Here is a 24,195-nt window from a genome sequence, read left to right on the forward strand (position 1 = left end):
TTCTGTAAAACTTGGAACAACCGGGTCTCGTTTGCAGGCACCTGGACCACACTCAGGCACAGCCATGTGAAGGCAACGAAGACAGAGGAGTCTAGTTTTATCCAGTAGCACATTCTCAAGTGGTGGGAGATTAGAGTAGGTCAAAGTGTGCAGCCGGGTGCAGCTTCAAGCCCCACACCATGCTACCTGTCTGAGGGAGTCAGATGAGGGAGAAGAAGGGCGGCTGGAAGAGCGGAGGCTACGGGAGAGCTCCCACTGTTCAACAACAGATCGACGAGATCGCTCAGTCTCTGGCTACAAAATAAAGTTGAGAAAGTCATCACAGGATATGGCATTTTTGAAAGCCGCACAGATAGAAGCTTTGGGGGGAAATGAGAGGCAGAGATCTCCTTCCTTGGAACTGATGTAGAAGAACTGTGGGTTTCTACTGCTTACAGTAAACTCACAAGAGTCCAACATATCATACGTTTATGAAAATGGTGGCCTAAGGAATCCCGGGATTATTTCCACTTATGTAGGAGCTTCTTTCCACTTATCTGATTTATTTATTGCCATCTGATCATATTTTATGATAAATGCACTTATTTCTAGCACTAGAAGTTGTGAAGTCTTCTAAATTATATACTGTGGGGTAAACAATATATCCTGGACAGAATATTTGTCACATATATAACCCACCCTTCCTTCAAGTGCTCAGGGTAGAGGACATAGTCCTCTCCTCATTTTATCCTCACAACCACCTTGTGAGGTGGGTTAGACTGAAAGTGAGACAGGCCCCCATGCCCTCCAGTGAGCTTCATGGCTGAGTAGAGGTTTGAATCCAGGACTCCTGATCCAAATCTAACACCAACTCACTGGCTCTCCTTCAAATGCTATTGAATGTTTGCGGCGGGGGTGTGTGTGTGAGGTCTCTTGGGGGGAAAGAGTTTCTATAATTTCCTTAAAACGCTACATAGTAAAAATATAACAAGCTGCTGATCAAGATATCAAATGCATATGTTCCTGTCCAAGAGCACTTGTTCTGCTAACCATGGACATCTGTATGTTGTTTGGCCCAGTGAGCAGAAATTATTGATATCCAAAAGCACACAATTTAGCAATAAAAAGGTGAAAAGATATGTGGGAAGTGGGAAGCTTTTTGATCCCCAGTTGATGTTTTATTATTAGTTTCTTGGCACTGAAATACTGCATTAATAAAATAATACCCACAGAGATAATCTACATGTTTCTTTAAATACAAATCTTATGCCAAGTCCATTTGGTGGCTTGAATGCATAGACTGTTGCACATTTATGTTATTTACTGGCCTCCTTTATTTTGGGCTGCTTAAACAAACTAGTTTTATAGATCCTTGCTTCCCCAAAATGAGTAAGTGCAGCACACACTGTTCTTTTCCAAACTGGCAAAGCAACGTTCCAGTAGCACTTCTTGAACCTGACTGAGTGTCATTATAGATCTGAACCTACTCCACAGAAGTGCAAACACTACTCTTGATTAAAAACCTCCTCTTGTTTAGTAGCTTCCTCCCCATACAGGCGGCATTTCTTTTATAAGTACTAGCAAAGACACAAAGTACTAAGTTAGCACGCAAAAATATTTGTTAGTTAAGTAACAATAAAAAGTGGAGTAATGTGGCCTTTGGGTGGTTTTTGCTCAGAGTGCTTGAAGGTATCTTTTCAACAAGGCAAGAGTGCACTACTTAATCAGCCACTACACGTGATACCCAAGGCCAACCATGTCATAGCACAGGCAACCTTTCACTTCCCATTCGACAGAACAGCAAGTAGACACAAAGCGCCAGACAGACAGGGAGGCGGTCACCTGATGCCAGGTTGTTGGCCTTTGCTCCAGGAGGGCAGCCAGCTGGCTTGCCCTCTGCTCAATGGTAAGCGTGCGCTCTGGCACACGGTCCTCTGAAAAGAACTGGTGAGGTCTCTGCAGAATAACGAATGAGGAAAATGAACAAGACAGAGCACGGGAAGAAGATTCACGGGAAAGCACAGCAGCATGAGCCAGAAGCAAAGCTGAAAATAAGGTCAGTGCTGGAGAATTCAACAACTCACATATTAAAAGGGGGGGGGGGCAGAGTGGGAAGAAAAGCTTCATCATTTTCTGGAAGCTACCTTTTGCTGGCTGTTACCCACATGCTGTCTAAGCCATTACCAGCCCAGTCCTTTCCATATTTCCACTAAGGGCAAGACTCACTATTTCAATGGGATTTACTCCCAGGTAAGTGTGCACAGGGTTTTGGTCTTGGAGAGCTGCAGGTTCTGCATCTCATGGCAAGAGAAAAGGGACAAATATTGAACTCTGATGCCTCCAAAGCAGCACCACTGTCTAGCTGATGTGAAGTAAAACCTTGATGTAGGTTGCTGGGGGAAGCAGCTTTCTACCTTCCATTGTTGTGTGGAGATGAAATCACTGCACACTGCCGGGGGTGGGGGTGGAGGGAGGGAGAGGAGGAGAGTGGGCAGCCCGGCAGCTGCAATGCCAGCAGCAGCACTGAAAGTGCCAAGTTTCCTTCCTCGCCTGCTCTCTCGTCCAACCTTTCAACCAGTTTGTCTTGCAGCCTGGATGCAATGCCAAGCAAGTGAGGGGAACCCAAAAGGTCAGAGAGGAGAGGCAATGACAATGTGCACTATTTTATGCAAAAAGAGCTAACTCTTTCCATTTTGCTTTGCAACAAGAGAGGAAACTAGGAATGTCAAATTCACCGTGCTAAGATGCACAAATCTGAAAAGCACACAGCATCCTATCCAGAGTGTGTGAGAGCCTGTCAAGCAAGTGCTTCCATGAATGCCACACACACAAATTACCAGGCCCAGAAACATTTTCAGCAACTCTGGAATGTTAGTAGTAGCAGCAGCACTTGGATAACCAGTATTCTCCCCCTTGCTCACACGCCCAGCTTGCACAGCGTGCCCCCAGGATTGCACACCCACTTCTCATGCTGTTTTGCTCATGCCATTTTACCCGTTGCTGTTTGGGACTCTGTTCTCCAGCGGAGTCAACATAAGGCTCCCTGTTTGTCTGCAGGCAAAATAATTATCTTTTTTTTTTTTTTAAGGGAAAAAAAACCCACACAAAAGACAGTGTAGTTGAGTAAGAAGTCACCTATAAGAAAAACATTAAAACCTGGAAAATTCTGGAAAGGCTTTGGAGCTTGGAAACAGTCATGTGCTTCCTATGCAGAATGCATCAATGCAGTTCAATGTAGAACAATTAAACATAACTGTATACAAACTGTTATTAGTAGAAGAATACATTTCCACACAGTGAGAGAAGAGGAGCAGGAAGAAAAGATAGTTTCCAAGGAATAGTAAAGTTAATTACTTGAAAAGTCCCCTCTTTAAAGTGAATATAGGCAGCTGCTGTGACCAAAGACAGACAAGTCTCTTGAGACAGGAGTTGAAATCACATTTCTTTTCTATATGTAAGTAATTTTAAAAGGACTGGGCTCTCCTTAAGTTGAAAGTAGGACAGAGGGCTTCTGGCCTAGCTAAATGACTTAAGATGGTAACATCCTACAGCAAGCTGTACCATAATCTACCCTCCCTAGGGAAGCAGATATCTGGGGGCTGCTCTGGTTGTCCTGCTCATTCATGCAGGTAAGAATTTACTGAACTGTACTTTCCAGTATCTCAAAAACTTGCTCATACTTCATGGAAAGAGACCGATACACCTATGCTGTCACTGTTAAAAACATCCTATTATTTTTATGTGCTGTATAAATACTAATATTTACTGCAACTATCAGCAGGGTAAGTTGCTATGTTCTGGCTTAATTAATCAATAGAAATAAACAGGTTTTAATTAAAAGATACAGCTTAAAAGACTGAGCAACAGTTTCCCATCTGGAAGCTACCTCCTTCTGTGGACTGAACAGAGGTTATAATATCTGCCTCAGGTTTCTCCATCTGTGAGGGAAATACACACTTCTGCCTTGCGAAGAAGAATATCAACCTGACAATGTATGTGAAGAGTATTTCGACTCCAACTTGTAACTATGGTTGTCCTATTTGAATGAACAAACGACCGAACCAGACATGATCAGGAGGAATATTTTAAAGGACATCAGTCAGGTAGGATGACCAGACAAATTGGGGGTTTCAAGGCCCCCAAACCAGACAATGCAATTGCATCTAGACATTCTAGAGGACTGCCCAACTGATTTAATGGTATAGTGATTAATTGATGGACATAGGCAGGACCAGGAGTAACAATGTGCACTAAACTTAAAAAGAAAAGAAAAGAAAAAGAGGCAACTATAGCAGGTTAGAATCAGCAGAGTTTTTCAGGGCTCTTGTCTTGACCACAGTATTTTGGAACCCTTCTTTCCCCCAGTTCTGTTTCCTACTGTTTCCCAGGAAAGAAGCTACACCAAGGAATCTGCAATCTAAAAGTCACAGGATGTCTTTGAGACTCTTTAACTAACAAAGTTATCGTGTTATCCTGATCATGTGAGAAGAAGTGGTGCTGTAGCAGCTCCCATCTGGGGTAATCCAAGAATCTGACAAGTAGTGGTCTTGTGCAAGTTATTGCTTCTCATGAGAAGACAAAAAGGCAAGGCTTCATCACAAGGATGGCCAACCTAAGGCTATAGCTGTTGAACTATAACTTCCATCATCCCAGTCACAATGGCCAACAGCCAGGGATTATGGAAGCTGTAGTTCAACAACAGCTGAAGGGTCTCAGGTAGGCCAATGCTGCTCCACTGTAATCTCAGCCGTTGAAATAAAACACATTGCATACTGGGGTGCGGGGACACAATGCCATAAACCGCTGAAGATCCTCCAGTCTTCCAACAAGAGCAGAAGATTTCAACAGGAACAAGTGGTATTTGAAGGCACACATAAAGGCAATACATTACACTTATCTTCCCCTCACAATGCTAAACCAAGCTATAGGCCACTGACAAAAACTAAAATCAGAAGTGACCTCTTCTGGGTCCACAAACTAGCATATGCTGCTCTCTTTATTCAACCCATTATGGTAGCTGGGGGATACGAATAGTAGCCTTTATACGGACTTCTGGTTTGCCTCTAACAAACTACACACAAAGTGGACAGCATCCAGGCTAAGTGAGTCAAGACTAACTCCTACTGAAATTAGTCAGTCATGATTAGCTTGTCTCACCAATTTCAAAAGGTACTTAGTCATGACTAACTAGCTTGAACGATGTCCAGTACAACCTATAAGGTGTGAGACATTATAAACAAACTACATTTCAATGGGGGATGATAAGAATATGGTATTTTCCACTATTGGTTTTTAGTGGGGAAGATAAAGAGGCCTGCTGACCTTTCATTCAGTTTAAGAAGGAAACTCAACACAAAAGGGGGTTGTGGAAGCAGGAAGTCACTTGTGGAAGCAAGAAGAAAGAGAACGAGAGGAGGACAGAGCATGCAGAATGAAATCACCTGCTGACTGGGGTACGATGGAGAGGAAGTGCAAGTGGAGGAAGAAGAGAGCATGATCACTTTTTTGGGGCAGGTCCGAGAACGGTCCTTTTTCCTCATCTTTGTTTAAAAACAAGGGGAGAAAAAGAAAACAATAGAGCAAGAAGAAACATGGTCATTGGGTTTGGTAGACTGGGAGTTCACATGAGCAGTAGCTGAGGTAGTAAAACTGTTTCTGGACTGTACTACTTCAGGTTACAGGTGGAAGATAATCTCACAATGTTCCTCCACAGAAATATCTCAATGTTTCTCTCTAAAAAACAAGATGTCATGGAGAAGAATTCTAGCCTAGCCCTCTCTCCGATATTAAACTATATGTGTAGGTTTTTAAAAAATGGTTATTATTAATATATATACAATCATATCAGCACCCACCCAAAACTGTATGGCTCAGGAACAGTTCCACCATCTCATCTGCCAGTTATGCAAACTATGCCTTAGAAATGCATTGTCTGGAGGATGCTGGTATTACTTTTCTTTTTCAGTTGTCAAGTAGGAACGAATACTGCTGCAGATCAATGGAGCAGAAACCTTGAAGGGTTGTTTCCTCATGTTGTGGGTGACATCATTTGAAGTCTTCACATGGCGACAAACATGTACAACCCCCTTGACTTTGGCACACCCACCTGCAAGAGCTTCAAAATGCTCCCTCCCTCAGTGTTTATAAAAACAACTAAAGACACTTCTTTTTAGAGAGGCTTGTTAATGTTTTATCCACTGATTAGATCTGGTACGTTTCTTAGTTTTTAGCTTACTAATTTGAAACTTCTATAATTTGTAACTTTTAAATTTGGTTTTAGCTTGGTCTTTTAACTTTTAAACTTTTATTAATTTTATTGTTTTATATTGTGTCTATTTTATTAATGTTGTGAGCTGCCCTGAATAGTAGTATACAGGAGGGGCAGGTAACAAACAAACAAAATAAAGTGTCCCAAATACAGTGTCTCATGTATCTGAGTGGCTTAAGTAACAGGTTTTTGATTTACAATGTATAAGGAATACTACACCCAGAGGGCTAAACCAACATGGGAGAATACAATTGAAATTTGGATAGCTGGGATTCAAATATCCTTTTTTGGGATGCAATTTCAAAGGCACTGGCAGACTTCACACAGTTACAATAGATCTACAGAAATATCTTGTGTCTTCCAAATAAATTAATGTTAGCCTGAATGTGCAGGACACAAAAATGTAGATCACGCCAAATTATTGCCTGCCAAAGGCTAGGGCCTGAACATCAGCAAGACAAATATGTCAGTCTTGCCAGGTATTCATATTTATATAAATTTTGATTGGTTGGGTTGGTATTCTCTTGTCAAATCAAGTTCTTCAGTTTTCCTAATGGAGGTCCTGGCTTCCTCTTCCTTTCAGATTTTTATTTTGCTTTCTTCTATTAAGCAGAACCAAAATAATTCTCCTTTTGGAAGATGCACTTTGAGAATTAAAACAGTAGACCTTGAAGGAATGACCTTGTGCCTTTTTACAGCAGGTAAAAACAGCAGGTCTGCAAGTTTAGTCGAATTCATGGTGCACATTGGGAAAATTTTCCATCCTCCAGCAGGATGCATTTCTGAACAAGCAAAAGCAAGTAGTGAAATATGCACATATGAATAAAGTTTCAAAAAGGGAAATTTTACATGATGAAAACCATGGTGGTCAAGTGCAGCTTCTCATTCATTTGAAGACTGGCTCTGGTCAGTTCAGCTCAAAGAGGTCTCTTTGCCAGTATCAAGAGCAAGCATGTTTGCGCATGTATTTCCCCTCCAGGTACAATCCAAAGTCAATACATTCTATAGGGGGACACACACACACACACACACACACACACACACACACACACACACTTAATCTCTCTAAATTCCTCCCCCATAAAGGCCTTCAAACATGCAACTTCCATTTTCACAAGAATCTTTTGTATCTTATACACAAAAATTTGCATACAAATGCTGTAAGTATGCAAATGGAGCATGAAAGAGTTAAAGTGTGAGATGAAATTAACTGGAATTACACAAGAACAATGATTTGAATAGCTATAACTTCTATCTCACTGTTTGAAAGGAAAGGGAGATGGAGAATTCAGATGTTATAATGACCACTTTCATCAAAAGAACAATCCAGAGATCTCTTGGGTAGTGGCCATCAAAACCAATATTATATAGGTATGCACAGAACTCCTAAAGGTAGTTTTATTCCCACCTATTTGAAAACTCAGAACACATGACTATGAACATTTTTTCTTTGGGAACATCTCCCTTAATACACTTGCATATATAGTGGTCCAGATGGCCTGTATGTTGGTGGAGCAGGAAAGTTAGGACTGCATTTCTACAGCCAATCCCTTTCTTAATTCACATACCCTAGACTTGCACAACACAACTGCGTCTCCTTGTACTGTAAAGTGCTAAAATGTTAAGGCAGTTTCAGTTAGAACTGGCATAGAGATAGTGAACACTCAACTATATTTCTTAAAGCACATGGAGTCAATTGGCTCATGGGTTAAGATGGCAACCCCCAATACATCTAGAAGCAAAATGAAGATCTGGTTCATCTCGTACAGCCATCTTAAGGCAGTTAGAGGGGCAGGTGGAAAGTGTCAGAACACAGGATTTGAAGGTCATGTCTCTCCTCTGCCATACTTAATCTACTAGCTCACTGAACAAGTATGCGGGCTCAGGAGAATTTTAACTTGACTAATAATTAATCCTATTTTTGCCCCAGATGACATCTCTAAGAAAAAAGAAGAGGATTATTCTATGGAATTCCTCTTTGCTACCCACTGCCATGCCTTCTTAAGAGAATAAACCAGAGGATGCTACATCTCCACATACTTGAACCTGCTGGCCAGAGACAGAAGGGTTTCATCTGACTTGTTGGATGAGATTTGCTAAACGACACACCATAGTTTGGGATAGTGCCCAAGTCTTACCAGAAGCTTTGAAAAGCTCCCTTTGTGCCTTCAAAAACGCTCTATAACAAGGCATGCAAAAAAAACACAAACCCAAACCCAGAAGCGATTCTATTTTACTAACTGGACATGCTGAAAAGCAGGTAAAATGGAAATTTATTAAGAACAGGACCAGTCAAACAAACTGCCTAAGTTTCTACTGAGGCCAATAATACTTGCTGATTGCTGCTGGTTTTGGTGAGAATGGGCTAAATTTGCATGAGTGTTTGCTTCCCTCAGAAGAAGAGATTCTGACTCTGTCTGGAAAAGGAAATGATCATCAATGAAGTTGTCCATGAAAATTACTCCATTGTCTAGACACAAGGCAAGAAAAAAATGCAACAAGGATCTAATTCTGTTCATTATTCATCATGCTGTGAACCGCCCTGAGCCATTTTGGAAGGGCGGTATATAAATCTAATAAATAAAATAAAATAAAATAAAAAATAATAAATTTTTTTTAAAAAGGAAGACATATTACAAATTTTGTGCTGGTCAACGACCGTAATAAAGATTATTATTATTATTATTATTATATTACAAATTTAAATTTAGCAGATTCTGTTCCACCTTGCCTCTTCCTCTCTCCTTTAGTCTGCTATTGAAAGGTCTTCAAAATCTGGAATATTTCCTATTATCAGTCATATCTTCATGTTTCATTTTGATTTTCTTCTTTGTTGAGCAAGGTGGTAATGCCTCGAGAGCATTTGCTTCACACAGAGAACAATTAAGGAGGTAAGATTGCAAAGATTCTTTTCGAATCTTATCAAATAAGATTCCAAAGCGGTACAGCTTTGAAATACTGAACAGCACTGATAAAAAGCATCCTGGAGTTTCTAAAAATAGTTTGCAGAATCATTTTTTATACATAGCAGCAGTAAACATCAGTTATTTCCTAAGTTATTTTAGTGAAAGAAATGCCTCCAGATCAAAATTCACTACCAGAAAGGTGAAAAATTATATACCAGTGACAAAAAAAAAGCATACAGCATACACTTAACTTGTCGCTACCTATATCCACTTGTATGATTCAGTGCTCTCGATCTGCCTAGCATCAGTCACTGGGCAATCTCCAATTCCTTTAAACTAGTATAGAAGACACTTTCCAGGAATCATGTGAATGTTTTTCTACTTAAGAATGCTAGAAGAATGGCCGATTCCTCATATTTTCCAAACTCAGGATTTCCCCAAGAGTAATCCCCATTGATATTCAAACACATTACAGATTAATTGCTTTCCTTACCTGTCCCACCATCAAATCTGGATTACACAAACTGGTAGGAAAGCAATTCCCATGTATATTGATTTTCATGAGGATCATTCTCAGCAGTGATCCTATGACTGGAAAAGATAATGTGAATAAAATGAGCTTGAATGAACACTCCCAACAGTAGCTGTGAGTCTGTTGCAACAAAACCAGCAGAGTCTTGTTGCACCTGAAAGATGAACAAATTCATTTTACTTTAAGTTTTCTTGATTACAATTCCGATGCATGAGGGGTTATCCTCAGCTGGCAAGTATATGAGGTATCCTACCAAGTGAGGATAGTTCTTCATGCATCTGACGATGTGGGCTCTAATTCATGAAAGCTTATGCTAAAATAAACTTGTTCATCTTTCAGGTGCCTCAAGACTCTTTTTTTCGAAAGAATAATTTATGTTTAAATATTTACTTCCGGGCAGAAATTTTTTTTTACAGTTCTTGGATACAAGTCACACCTACTTAGCCAATGGCATACAGGTTTCCCTCATAAAATACTGCCTGTACACAGAAGTATGGAAGGTAGTTTGGTGTGGGAAAGCAACAGCCAATGAAGTGGTAGCTTAGATGCGGGTGAGCCATCACAGTCATTTATTCGGTTTTGTTTTACCTGTTTCCACTGAGGCAAAGGGGCATGACGGCCCTGCTCTCGCTGTCGGTAGGCTAGCTGGCTGAGAGCACGGTCTTGATAAGGCAGGGCAGGCTGTTGCATGCAGGTCATAAGGAAAGCATGATGGAGGCCACCCAGGGCAATAACACAAGAGGCAAAACAAAACTCACAAAAAACCCACAAGGGGATGGGGTAGATGTTGGGCAGGGTGGTTGGCAGACAGACATTTAGGAGAGAGAGAAAAATGGAGTAAGGAAAAATTAGTTGACAAAATATAAAAAGGAAGAAAAGTAAAGAAAAAATATGGAAACAGCTCTCAACCTCCAATTGTTTGGACTAGTTAATTTGACAAGTTTAAACTGGAACCCGAGGAGCTTGAGGAAAGAAATTCTTAGAATTCACTCCAGAACAATCACAGGAGCAAGAACTTCAGTTCTAAGTCTGGATATGGCTCCAAAATGCCTTAGCAGAACTTAAGGGCTTCAGGAAAAACTCTGCTTGCTTAGCTTTGTGGGTCCTTCATCCCCCCCCCCCACCGAAGCACTGGAGATAAGCACAATCAGAGAGGGGATTCAGAGCCAACACCTGTGCTAAAGGGTCATGGAAATACTTTTTGGAGGCACCTAGGCTCTCTAGTACTGGCAAGCTCAGAGTCTATCACATTAAGGGCAGGATTGTACTGGTTGGGAGTTTTGTCTTCACTTGGAATGGATGGCATGGCTTGTTTGCCTATGCCACATGCATTTGTTTTAGCCCATGAAGTCAAGCTGTCACTGTTTCACTGGCAACTCTACCATTTTGCTTGCAGTACATTATAAAATGGATTGGACGTGCTGATGGATCAAAATATATTCTCTCTATCACACTCAAGCAGGTTAAATTATACAGGATACCCAGCTGATGAGAGCAACACTCTGGCTACCAGAACCTACTTTCCCTAGCAGAAAAGCTGAATATAGATGAAGTGATTCACAAGGCAAACTATGGAAAAAGCATTCCCCATATGTTCAATAGCTGGCAATATACCAAGGACTGCGCTACAGATGACTCACCTAAAGAATGCACACAACTCATGTGGTTTCATCCTTCAGGATGCAGCACACAAAAATGACACATGGACAGATGAGGGATGCTTGCAATGTTATCAAAGAGGAATCTGCATTTCTGGGGAGCCCAACTGAACTTCCAGCACTGAAGCACCAATGCTAAGCCCTGGGTAAAGGGGAAACGTGCAAGGAGCTCTTTGTATTCTGCTGTTGTCCACACTTAAACTAGTAAAAAACCACTGAGGGCTCCCTCTCCTCCTCTTTCTCTCCCTCCCGTGTGTGTGTGTGTGTGTGTGTGTGTGTGTGTGTGTGAGAGAGAGAGAGAGAGAGAGAGAGAGAGAGAGAGAGAGTATGTGTGTGTGAGAGAGAGAGAAACAGAAGTGATACCTTTTAACTTCATGTTCAGTCAAAAAGCCTTCAAGCCATCCCTATTATACCAGACGGCTTCTGCTAGCTATGACACTGCATTCAGCCCAAAAAGACATCCAAGGCCTCAAGCCCTTCCCACCTGTCTCCGGATGCCTGTGGCCTGCACAGGTGCATTCTCCTCAAATTTGGCCAGCAGCTGCGTTGCCATGGATTTCACTTTGTTCTGGTTCCCAATAGTGGCATCGATCCTCCTCTCTGTCAGGGCACTCACGAGGGTGGGCCTTTCTTCTCGGTAGCTTCGGGAAGTGTCCTCCTGGCAAATCAATGTGAATTCTACATTAGAGAAATCCTTCATGGATCCCATTCAAAGACTCTTTATCCACTCTGCATTTTGAAACATATCTCCCTTTTTGCCCATTTGCCTTGCTGGCTCAAGGGATAGGAACACATTTAGCAATATGAAATTGCTTTATACAGATTCAGACTGTTGGTCCACTGTAGCTCAGTGATCTCTGCAATGATGGAAAGAGCTCTGCAGTTTTCAGGCCGGGGTGTTTCCCAGCCCTACCTGGAGATGCCAAGGACTGAATCAGGACCTTTCACATGCAAAGCATTGCTGAGCTACAATCCCTTCAATAATATAGGTGACCTAAACCTCTGAGCTAATGTATCAGCCTATCTCCTGCCAAGCATTCAACAGGAAACAAAAAAAACCCATTACTCCATGGTACAAATTTTAATATAAAGCTCTTCCCTCAAGAGGCACTGAATATTTTCATATGTCCTTGAAAGCTCACCTCCAAATACAGCCAGGCACTACTACCCAGGATATGGCTAGAAACGTCATTTGCTCACAATATGCTAAGCTATTATCATAATCAAGGCCTTCTGTATTCAACAAAGCTACATCACTCTAGTAAGTTCTGGTGGATGATGAGGTTCCCCTAATGATCTAACAGGGATTCTTACCTTAAATCCCTCCACAAAACCCCCCACAAAACATCAGAAGTGTGCCCCTTCTGTTGCAAATCTTCAGCTTAGGTACCCCATAGAGATTGAGATTGTGTGTGTGTGCGTGCACGCACACACACAAGCTTACATCCAGATTAAGTTACTCATGAGTACTACCACTGAAATTAATGGGAGAAGTTGTCCCATTAATTTCAGTAAGCCTGTTTATGAGTAACTTAATCTGGATGCCAACCGGTGATGCTATTATGGAGGACGTTCACTCACCAAGTGGGAAGTACAGACCAGATATAGGTTTGAGGAAAGGAGGCCCCAATTTTTAAAACTACAAATTACAACAAAATAAAAGGATAGTATCACAATAATTTAAAATTTAAACATTGTTAAAAACTATCAAAGTTGTATCTAATTAAAAGCAGGGTAACGCAGATTGTTTGCTGCTACAAACCTCAATATCTCACTGAACTACTCCAGCCATTTCTGTCAATCCGCCACCCTTCAGAACACCCCTCCCACCCTACTCTCTCTCTGGATTTCAAACACAGGCACAGCCAGAAGGACTTCAAAGAACTATGGAAACCGAGATATCACAATAAATTATACAAAAGAAGGGAGAAGTTCTGCAAAGCTTCAACAACAGAACAAGGAAGGATATTGTAGCTATGCTAAGAGAATAAGCTCTACTGTTTAGCCACTAACATCTGCATCTAAATGCTCTCAAGTTTTGATCTTCTACTACCATCATTCATTAATATACATATAAATAACTGTTGAGGAATAGAAATTATTCAACAAAAGCTAAGCTAAGAGTCCTCACGATTTGGAGCAAGATACCAGGTTTCATGCTAAAGGTCACAGAGGCTGAAACAACTTGGACCATGGATGTTCTTCAAACCCTTGAATATGAAGTGCAAATTGGGCAGAGTTGCTAAGGGAAAGAACCTGTTATGAACAAGGCAGCAAAGCAAAAAATACAGCTGAAAAATACTTACATCTTCAGACTGGCTCGTTTTCCTCCTCTTTCCTGCACCATCCAGGTCTTTCTCTTTTTTATCCTGAGCACAAAAGAAAGAAACCCTGAGTACCCAATTTCACACACCACAATTCTTGTAAATCCACTTTAAATTTTGACTAAATGATACTCAATCCCAATTTTCTCTTTAAAATAAAACAGGTGCTCATCTTCACTTTGAGGAAATTAACGAGGGCTTTTTAAAGGAAAATTAAGAACTGCACAATGGTACATGAACTTGAGTACATAGGATGTGCTGCTTGTGCTTTTTCCTTGTCTGTGCACATATACTTCATTGCCTAGAGTCACATACCATGACATTTATAAGCTAACCATAATGGGAGAAAATCCTCAGAACTCTGAATCTGACAGCACTGTTGCAGAAGAGGGTTATATTCCTTGATGAAGACTCTGTGGAGAGTAGCACTGGAGTCTGAGAGAAATGTTTTTGGTAAGGGGAGCAGAAATGGTAACACTTGATCAAGGTCTGGATTCTAGAAGAGCCTGGACTACTCACTTTACTTTCCGCATTATCAGTCACTTTTCACAACTTCTAGCATAATACAACTTTTGTATGACTTAAATTTTTGAACTTTATGGAAAATGTTCTTTTAGAACGGCACTTTTTTGGGAGGGGATCTGCACATTCCCCCTCCCTCCCACCACAATTCATATTATGCCCGCAGGATTTCTTAATTGGCTCTGGTTAATACAAGTTAAGCAAGTACAGACATTAGAATTAAGAACATTTTTTCTTGCTTTAATCAGATTTTTAACAGGATATTTGAAGCATATATTTTACATGGATTCAGTTTCCCCCGAAATGAATGATGTAAGCAACAACCTTAAGGGAATCCTCTCAGAGTTACTGGCAAAATATGTTTTTTAAATCATGAAGCAAGCTGAAAAACCTGACATTGCCCACCACTTACTAGGAATGCAGGCCTCCAAGTATGTGCGCACAGACAAGGAGGGATGCATAACTTGAATCAGGTGTCCTCCCCAACTCAAAGGATTAATGATGTCAACGCTTGAAAGCTCCAACCTTCTTTTCACTGCTGGAAACCATGTACACAACTTCAAGTACGATGCAGGGAGATGCAAGCCTGAGAACTGCATATGCCTCACCTTTTTGTGCACGTTTCTCAGTCCAGCAGGGGAGACACACAAAAGGAGCCTGTTTTTATATGTACATTGCCCTCACTGGACTGAGGCAAGAATAAGCTCAGAAACAATCACACAATCTCTCTCGTCAAAGCAATTGTGGCTACCTTTGGTGTCCGCTTCCGGGAGATGCTCTGCCCCAGCTTGCTGAAGAAAGAGATGGGAGATTTGGTGCTAGCAATCAAAGCAGCTTTTTCTTCTGCATTCAGTTCCAGATTGTCTGCAGAGACACAAACAAATGTGATCAGTGGAGACACAGCAAACCTGGAAGCATAGGAATATAGGAACCTGCCTTGTACCGTGTCAGACTGTTGGTCCACCTTGCTCAGTATTGTCTACACTGACTGGCAGTGACTCTCCAAGGTTTCAGGCAGGAGTCTCTCTCAGACCTACCTGGAGATTCCAGGGATTGAACCTGGGACCTTCTGCATACAAATCAGATGCTCTGCCACTGAGCTATGGCCTAACTCTCAATGAGATTTTGCAAATTCACAAGCTGTCATAAGAACATAAGAACAGCCCTGCTGGATTAGGCTCAAGGCCCATCTAGTCCAGCATCCTGTTTCACACAGTGGCCCACCAGATGCCGCTGGAAGCAGGAGTTGAGAGCATGCCCTCTCTCCTGCTGTTACTTCCCTGCAAGTCCATGAGCTTGCTAGCTGAAGGGTGGCATATAAATATTTTAATAAAAAAGTAAATACTCCATGCAGCCCTGACTATTTGCCTGGCAACACTGCAAAAACATTGCAGAATCAAAGTGCAGGGTTTGGTGTAAAGTGAATATGACTATAGTAAAAACAGCAAGACTCTTCCAACTTAGAAATTCCCTGGACCAGCACATTTTGCAAAAGAGCTTCCATCTGCTCATTGATTTGATATGCAGCATGCATTTTTGCAGGCTTGATCTGGCAAGTGGAACAGTCTTAAATCAAGACTGTGTTTCTAGCATTCAAATGTAGGACAGAAGGAGCTAACCGAATCAACAGCTGATTCTGTAACTCTCAGAGTTTCTAGAGGATATGTCCATACCACTAGAAGGAAGGGAGTCCTTGAACATTTCATAGAACTGGGTGAGATATACGACCATGGACAGCTTGTCTGGTTCGCCAACTGATGCCATCTCTTTGCCAGTCATGATGGGAGATATTCCAAACTCTTTCTCAGCAATGTCAAACGCCAGCTGGTTATTCTTCTCCACATTGTGTTCATCTAGAGAATCGAAGTCTCTAAAAAGGGAGAAAAAAACATCATCTGAGCACTACCATGGGCATTCTCAAGTTTCAACACGTGCATTCTCAATTTTCAACATGTGGTTCTCAACAACCACTATTCCTATATAGGATCCACGCTCCCCACTAGGAATATAGGAAGCCACCATTTACTGAGTCAGACCATTGGCCCATCTGTCTCTGTAGTATCTACACTGTTCTCCAAGGTTTCAGGCAGGTGTCTTTTCCCAGACCTTTCTGAAGAAACGAAGGACTGAATCCGGGACCTTCTGCATGCAAAGCAGATACTCTTCCACTGAGCTTATGGCACCATCCCCAGTACTGCCATCTCATTACAACCCTTCTCCCCACAAAAAGAGAATTTAGCATAAGAACTGAACATGTGCCTTAGTTTTTACTTACATGAGGTCAGGGCGGTATCGATGGATAATGGCGCACAGTGCTAGGCCACTCTTCCAAGACATTGTTAGATCTGTTACATTTACACCAATATAGCCATCTGTCTGCCTCTGACACCAGCCTAGGAGTTTGCTAGAGCGAGCTACCGACTCTGAAACATGTAAATATCAAGGTATTTCAGTTAGGTGTTTTTTTTTAACCTAAAGCATAGAACTGTCTATTGTATTTATTTCAATATCTATATCTCCACTTTCTATGAAAAACCATATTCTAGGTGGCTTACAAATGACAGATTAAAACCACCCCAAAACAATAGAGGCTTTTGACTTGACACCATTAAAATCTATATTATTATTAGCCACTTTTCAACAGAAAAATTATCAAAGAGGTTTACACACATACACACACAAATAAGATGGTTCACTGTTCCCAAAGGACTCACTGCCTAAAAAAAAGGCAAGGGAGATGCCAGCCAACAACCACTGGAGAACACTCTGCTGGACTGAATAGGGAAGTTGAGCTCCTGCTGCTAAATATAAGATAACTGTGGGCAGAACAGGAGCATCACACACAGCTTCAGAATCTTACCAAATTGGCTACTGTGCAGGTGCAGATCCTAGTTGATGTGATCCGCTTTTATTCACACAAGGACCCACCACTTCCAAAAGTGCCTCTTTGCCCAGTTTGCAGGGGTTGTCAGAAAAATATATATAATCACAGAATAAAAGTCTTAAGAGTCTGCTTAAAAACAGGCAGAGAGGGATCAGACAGTTCTCCCTTGGGAAGTTATTCCACAGATTAGGCAACATGACTGAAGGAGCCCTCTCTCTTGATCCCACCAACCACACTTCTGTTGGGGAAGGGATGAGAAGTCTCAGAAATTGGTCATATATCCCAAGCAGATTCTTATGAGAGGAAGAGATTCCTATGATATCCGGGCGGGAGGCCATTTAGGGCTTTAAAAGCCACCCTGAATTGAGCCCAGAAAGAAATTGGAAGCCAATGAAGATAGAATAAAACTGGCCTAATATGGTCTGCATTCTGCAGGTCCCAGACAAGAGTCTGGCCACTGCATTCTAAACCATCAGAAGATTCCAGACTGTCTTCAAGAGCAGCCCCACTCAAGTACATTAAGATAATCCAACCTGGAAGCGACTAATGCACAAACAAAGATCTGTTTTCTCCAGCAAAGGGTACAGCTGGTAAGCAAGATTTTTGAACAAAAGAAGAGCCAGACCAAAGGATACCAAAAAGTCCATCTAGCTCAACATCCTACTTCCTCCAGAGGTTAACCAGATCCTTCCAGGAATGCTCTTTATCTGGCACAACCCCCTCACCTCCCCCACCAGCTTCTAGATAAAATAGCCAGGCAAAACTCTTCCAAAGTAAACGTACTATTCAATAACCCCATGACTGCTACCTTCAATGTGCATAATCTTTGCTCTAGAAATAAAGTGTTGGGGCTGAGAGAGAGAAAAACAGACACAAAGCAATAAATAGGACAGAACTGGAGCTTACCATTTCGTGACAGTTTTGGTGTCCTGGAGTTCACAAAATTCTCTATTTCCAGGTGAATGTCTTTCAAGTCTCCTGTATCATACAAATGACGCACCTGTAGGAGTTCAGAAAGGTTAGACGGCTCACATCAAGCTTCAAAAGAAGCCTGTATAAAGAGAGGTGACACAGTTTAGTGACACAGTTGTAAGCAAATTGGATAAGTGTCTGCTGAAGAGCCGCTCCCACTACAGGTGTTAAATTAGCATAGCTAAGCTTAGAAGGTTGCGTCATTGCCAACTACTACTGCTGTGAATGGTCATTGTGTTGACTTTGTATACTTTTGAGCTTTGCACAGAAATGCTGCAGGTTATGTGTCAGATTTCCCCTCTCTTCCCCCCCCCCCGACCCCACCACATCTACATCTACATGAGATGTGTAGAACTTTCTGAGTTGGAATGGGCCATTTTGAGTGTTCCAAGCTCGGAAGAGAACACTCCTAAAAATTGTCCCCCACCACCAGCACCGCCCTCCCACTATCTTAATTAAAACAACAATTGGAACACTCAGAACATTCCAAATGGAATGGGCTTGTTCCGTGGAAACACTAGGTCACCCTGGTATTCTGGTCAGAACGCTTGGGCCATTTTGCGTTCTGTTCCAAGATCGGAACAGAACACAAAACCCACTCCGTGCACAGCACTAATATCTAAATCTATGTATCAATTGAGGATAACACTTCATGCATCTGATGAAGTGGACTCTAGTTCACAAAAGTTTATGCTACAACGAACCCACTAGTCTTTAAGATGCCATGAGACTCTTCCTTGTTTACACCACCATTTCCCAACTAGTGTGCTGCAGGACACTTTCCAGTGTGCTGTACTGACTTGCACTGAGTCTGAGGTCCCTGCTTATGGAGCTGACCTGACTTCATAATTATGTAAACCGCCTCAAGTCTAAGGAAGTCAGGCAGTCAATACATTTGAAAGACATATCCCTCTCAGTGCACAAGAGAGCAAACTAGCTCCAAATGGAGTGTAATATGTCCTTCCTGCTATTTTCATTTTTCTTTTTTTCATTTGTGTGGGGAATAAGTTTTGTTCTGGGCAGCAATATCAAAGCAGTGTGTGTGCACATGCATTCAGAGTGGGGCCTTCCTGATTCAACCTGCGTGGGATCCAAAATTAAGCAAGTGGACATCAAAAAACTTGTGAGTGCATGCACATATACATGCCTTAGAGGGAACACTGCTTCCCAATGCATTATGGGGCAAAGTCAGCTCCAAAAGCAGTGAGTTTAAACTCCATGCATTGGAACCAACTCGAAATAACTGAACTGAACAGTGGCAAGAAAAGGCTGTGTGTGTTGCAAGGGTCAGTGTGCCCCTTCTTTATTTAAGTTTGCCTCAGGATGAAAAAGGTTGGAAAACACTGCTTTACACTACAGCAGAGGAAGCCAAGCCATCTGCATCTCTTTCTCTAAGATGGCATGCAACATCTGGGTCACTCGCTCTTTTTGTAGGCAAACCCTGTTCTTATGCACTGGAAAAGCACAGGATTGAAGTAATCACCTGATTTGGCCGCAGGAAATTGACATTAATGTTTGGATACCGAGTGACGGGGTCAATGCTGTACTGGCTGAAGTTTCTGCTCACATTCTCAGGCGTGGTCTGAGGCAGCAATCTGTAGATGCTCTCTCTAGGAAAAAGCAGACAATAATACAGGTTTCAACAATGTAAGACAGCAACCAGTCAACACTGCTTGCACCAGCCATCTAGGTGCAAATGCATTTTCTCCAACTTGGTGGACAGCATAAATGATTTAAGGTAAAGTGTGCCGTCAAGTCGATTTCAACTCCTGGCGCCCCCAGAGCCCTGTGGTTTTTTTTTGGTAGAATACAGGAGGAGTTGACCATGGCCTCCTCCCACATGGTATGAGATGATGCCTTTCAGCACCTTCCTATATCACTGCTGCCCAATATAGTACCAGCGGGGATTCAAATCGGAAACCTTCTGCTTGTTAGTCAAGCATTTCTCCGCTACGTCACTTAAGGTGACTATTTAGGCATTAGCAAATTCATGGAAAAAATCTTTGCCTCCATGTAGATGCACATGTACAGACAATAAGTGTAGCACTCACAAGCTATTTAAACTCAATGGTGCCCTTTCCCATGTCTTGAGTATTGCAAGGTACTTTGATATTCAACTGATATATTTAGGATTCAAGCATTCCCCGATAGGCTGGCTCACTAGGCCAAGGAGCTAAAGACTCACTTTCCCCACTCAACTGACCTCAAAAGATTTGCTTCCTGCTAAGTAGCAGAGAGAATCTAAAAGCTGCTATAGCACTGGCTACATTCTTATTTTTGATTCACCTAAGCTGTGTTTGACCTCTATATGTGGGGGAGCCTGTAACAGCTACATGACAAAGATACATCCAGTAGCAGAGGAGAAACTGTACTGAATTATCCTCTCTTTACCAAGCAGTTGTTATAAACATAGAAGCAATCTTTGAGCCAGAAGTTAACAATGCTATTGCACAATAATAGAACAAACAAAATGTGACTTGGAGAACAGTTCTAAGCTTAATCACATCTGTTTGTCTCTAAATCCATTTAAGGTAGGTTCACAGTATCTCATTGTCAGGTGATCTGTCACTGATAAGAATGGAAAGAGCTGATACAATCTGCATTTCATCTTATTGCCTTTTTGCCAACTGTGCTTGAATTATCCTTTCTGGTGTTTTCCCTTCCCCCAATCCTTCTCACCTCATGTGAAAGTTTCTACCTCATTTTTTAAAAAGTACACAATCTTCTAGAAAGTGATTTGGACAACTGCCTGTCTCTCTCTTCCTGGAGCCTTTGACACCTCTGCAGCCGAGTGACTAGAGTGCCTAGTTTGGATATAGTTTAAATCCCCTTCAGCTGTGAAGCTCACTCAGTAAAATCGTGCCAACCCCTTTCTCTGCTCAGTCTATCTCACTGGATTGTTTTGCAAGGATACAATAAAATAGAGGGAGAGAAAGTTATTTTTTGTGTGCGCAAAAATGTCTGGGTAAAATTGCACCAATGTAGTTGACAATGATACACACAAAAATATATAGGGACAAGGAGGGGGGAATCATACATGAAATGTGACAAGAAACACTGTTGCAGTATTAGGGCTGCTTTGAACATGCACATTCGTCCCTTGATTACTGTACCTCAAGTGATGTGCACACTGGTCGGTATATAAGAATTTTGTTACATATGGCTAGCCCCATATTATATTTGTGTTTTCTCACAACAGATGCTTTGGGGTGGAGAGCCGGTCTTGCAGTAGCAGGCATGAAAGTCCCCTTGCTAAGAAGGATTTGCCTTGGTTTGCATTTGGATGGGCAACTACATGTGAGCACTGTCTGCTGTGAGGTATTCCTCTTAGGGAATGGGTCAGTAGTTAAGTGGTGTGGATCTGCTTGCATGTGGAAAGCCCCAGATTCTGGCATCTTCAGGTAGGTCTGGGAGAGACTCCTGCCTGAAACCTTGGAGGGCTGCTGCCAGTCAGTGTAGACAATACTGAGCTAGATAGACCAGCGGTCTGACTGAGTATAAGGCAGCTCCTGTGTGATGACATGTATGAAGGAACCACAACAGATAAGACTTTCATACACTTTCCATTCACATTCATTTCCCCCTTCACCATTTCCCAGCCACACATACAAATATGTTACTACCTCTCTGCAAGGACCTCCAAAGGACATGTTCCTAGAGACCAGCTTCGTACCATCCAGGCAGAATCCATGGCAGCAAGGAAGCCCCTGGCTATTCCAGTTCCCATTGGCCAGAAGGGCTGGAAGTGACCAGAGAGAAGGGAAATGGGAGGGAAGAGAAGAAAGTGAACAACATTGGAGAAGCTAACATACTTCAGAACTCAGTAAAATTGTGCCAGCCCTTTCTCTGCTCAGTCTATCTCACTGGATTGTTTTGCAAGCATACAATAAAATAGAGGGAGAGAAAGTGTTTTTTGTGTGCACAAAAATGTCTGGGTGAAGTTGCACCAATGTAGTTGACAATGATACACAAAAAACCGAATATAGGGACAAGGAAGGGGAAGGACCCAACCTCCACCTAAGCCTCTGTTGGAGTAGCACCTTTTGAGAAACTCCTTTATCCCCTTGAGCTATTAGGGGAAACTTCTCAAAGCCAGATCTACAATTTCAGTCAGTTACAGACTAATTGGTTGCTCTATAAAGCATGCACCTTTTAAAATGGGGTACAAGTAGAAAAAGGAGTGTGTTCTCTGTTTCTAATATGACCCACTTCTCATGTTTCCAAGTCACAAGTACAATTCTGCAAGTCTGGGTATACTTACACATGGAACATAAGTATTAGAACATTTGATTTTCTCCAAGTGAAGCCCTGTGAATAGAAGCACAGATGCAGCAGTGCTCACAGGGCATCAAGAGAACTGCATGTTCTGTAAAACTGAGGTGGTATTTATTATTATGCTATTTACACACAGTCTACCAGATGTTATTGACCGGATTTGGTATTTTAATTATCGGGCCCTTTCCAAGAGTCTTGGATAACTAAAGAAAAATTAAAGATAGCATCGTAGTATTCGTGCTGTCCCGAGTAGTGTGGCCTTCTGTAGCTGATGTGTTGTAATTTTATTGATGCCCAAGGTGTTAAGATAGTGTTCAAGTTCTTTTGGTACTGCAGTACCAAACAACTATTGGCACCACTACTGTTTTCTTTTTCCAGAGCTGCTCAATTTCAATCTGAAGGTCCTTGTATTTCGTTATTTTCTCCAATTATTTTTTGCCAACTCGTCTATCCCCTGAGATTGCAACATCAATTATCAGAACCCGATTCTTCTCGATGACTGTCAGATCTGGCATATTGTGCACTAAATGCCTATCAGTTTGTATTCGAAAATCCCAAAGGATTTTTGCCTCCTCATTTTCTGTGACCTTCTCAATCAGATGATTCCACCAATTCTTGCTTGCTGGCAAATTGTAATTCTTGCAAAAGTTCCAGTGGATAATTGCAGCAACTTTATTGTGTCTTTCCTTATAATCAGTCTGTGAGATTTTCTTACAACAACATACAAGGTGCTCAACCATCTCATCCACTTCCTTGCATAACCAATATTTACTATCTTTCTTGGTCCTATCAATTTTTGCTTTTATAACATTTGTACATTCCACGTCCACCTTCATTTCTTGGCATGTACAGCCTATCAATATCACTTCTTGGGTTCAGGGCATGATTGATTATCATTATTTTCCTGGTTTTCCGATCCAACGCATCCTATTCTGCTTGTGTCCAATCAACAATACCTGCTATATATCAGATTACAGGAATTGCCCATGTGTTGATTGCTTTGATAGTGTTACCACCATTATGTTTGGACTTCAGTGTCTTTCTTACTCTCCTGATATATTCCTTACTAACTTTGGTCTTCACTTCAGCATGCTTGATCTTGTCACTTTGGAGAATGCCAAAATACTTATAACTTCTACTGCTACTTATTGTTGTTATTGTTGTTGTTATTATTAATTGAATTTATATACCACTAGATGGTGTATAGAATTTAAAACATAAAATATAACACATTTAAAATTCATTAAAAGATAAAATCATAATAGATAAAACATATTAATAACACATTAAATTTTTAAAAAACTGTCTCAGTTGAAGGCCTATTTCCATGCATTTTCAGACATGGTTGCATGTCACAAGGTCTTATACCTGTCCACTGAGGATCATATTTTAGGCATCCGATAAACTGGAGTGCCATCTGCAAGGGTCCATGCTACAATAACTTGGTTCCTTTGTAAGGGGCCACAAGACTCTTAGTTGCTTTTACTCACGATGCAGCTCAGCCCTGACAATCTAATGAAAAAAGCAGTTCAAACTTGATCCTAATATTTTTAATGTGTAGCTCAATTCTTTAAGCTTTGTCGAGAGAAGAAGCTGCAAACAGAACGAGAAGTGGCATTGTGCCCCTCGCCTAAGCACAGAAGGAAAAGCTCGTGTCCACCCGTGGAAGGGAGCTTTCCTTTACAACTTGTACACCTCTTAAAGGTGTTTTTTTCTCGTGGAGGTTTCGAGCTCATGAGGGGACACAGTGAAAGCAATAGCCTGTCCAGTCCAAGTCATACATTTAAAAGCAGAGTTGTGAAAGTAGCTGTTGCCCACTAAGCAAGAGAGAGTCCGTTTAGAGTTCAGAGTCAAAAACAATGATATAGAAATAAA

At 41.5% G+C, this 24,195-nt stretch overlaps 1 protein-coding gene and 1 long non-coding RNA gene across 32 annotated transcripts in view; one reads left to right on the plus strand and one right to left on the minus strand.

The window, feature by feature from the left end:
- MICAL3 (microtubule associated monooxygenase, calponin and LIM domain containing 3) overlaps positions 1-24,195 on the minus strand; it is a 291,510-nt gene that overhangs the window by 109,127 nt on the left and 158,188 nt on the right. For 23 of the 29 annotated variants that reach the window (XM_053252873.1, XM_053252870.1, XM_053252868.1 and 20 more), the window contains 13 exons: positions 21,669-21,784; positions 19,529-19,655; positions 17,980-18,073; positions 16,465-16,612; positions 15,863-16,059; positions 14,941-15,053; positions 13,650-13,712; positions 11,828-12,001; positions 10,274-10,366; positions 5,421-5,519; positions 2,974-3,030; positions 1,822-1,935; positions 187-294 (listed from right to left, as the gene is read on the minus strand). In XM_053252873.1, the coding sequence (XP_053108848.1) occupies positions 187-294; positions 1,822-1,935; positions 2,974-3,030; positions 5,421-5,519; positions 10,274-10,366; positions 11,828-12,001; positions 13,650-13,712; positions 14,941-15,053; positions 15,863-16,059; positions 16,465-16,612; positions 17,980-18,073; positions 19,529-19,655; positions 21,669-21,784 (1,503 nt within the window). Of the gene's footprint in view, positions 1-186; positions 295-1,821; positions 1,936-2,973; positions 3,031-5,420; positions 5,520-10,273; positions 10,367-11,827; positions 12,002-13,649; positions 13,713-14,940; positions 15,054-15,862; positions 16,060-16,464; positions 16,613-17,979; positions 18,074-19,528; positions 19,656-21,668; positions 21,785-24,195 lie in introns of those variants that run through there. The other 6 variants (XM_053252877.1, XM_053252875.1, XM_053252879.1 and 3 more) reach the window with 4 other exon arrangements.
- On the plus strand, positions 1,913-8,962 carry LOC128326290 (uncharacterized). Of its 3 annotated transcripts, XR_008307934.1 has the most exons (5): positions 1,913-2,035; positions 3,908-4,082; positions 5,945-6,189; positions 6,831-6,948; positions 8,178-8,962. It is a non-coding gene; the product is annotated as an uncharacterized LOC128326290 (long non-coding RNA). The 3 variants fall into 3 exon arrangements; XR_008307933.1 differs by having other exon boundaries at positions 3,908-6,189; XR_008307935.1 differs by having other exon boundaries at positions 3,908-6,189; positions 6,861-6,948.

Source organism: Hemicordylus capensis, chromosome 5 (assembly GCF_027244095.1).
Source record: "Hemicordylus capensis ecotype Gifberg chromosome 5, rHemCap1.1.pri, whole genome shotgun sequence".
Taxonomy (NCBI): domain Eukaryota; kingdom Metazoa; phylum Chordata; class Lepidosauria; order Squamata; family Cordylidae; genus Hemicordylus; species Hemicordylus capensis.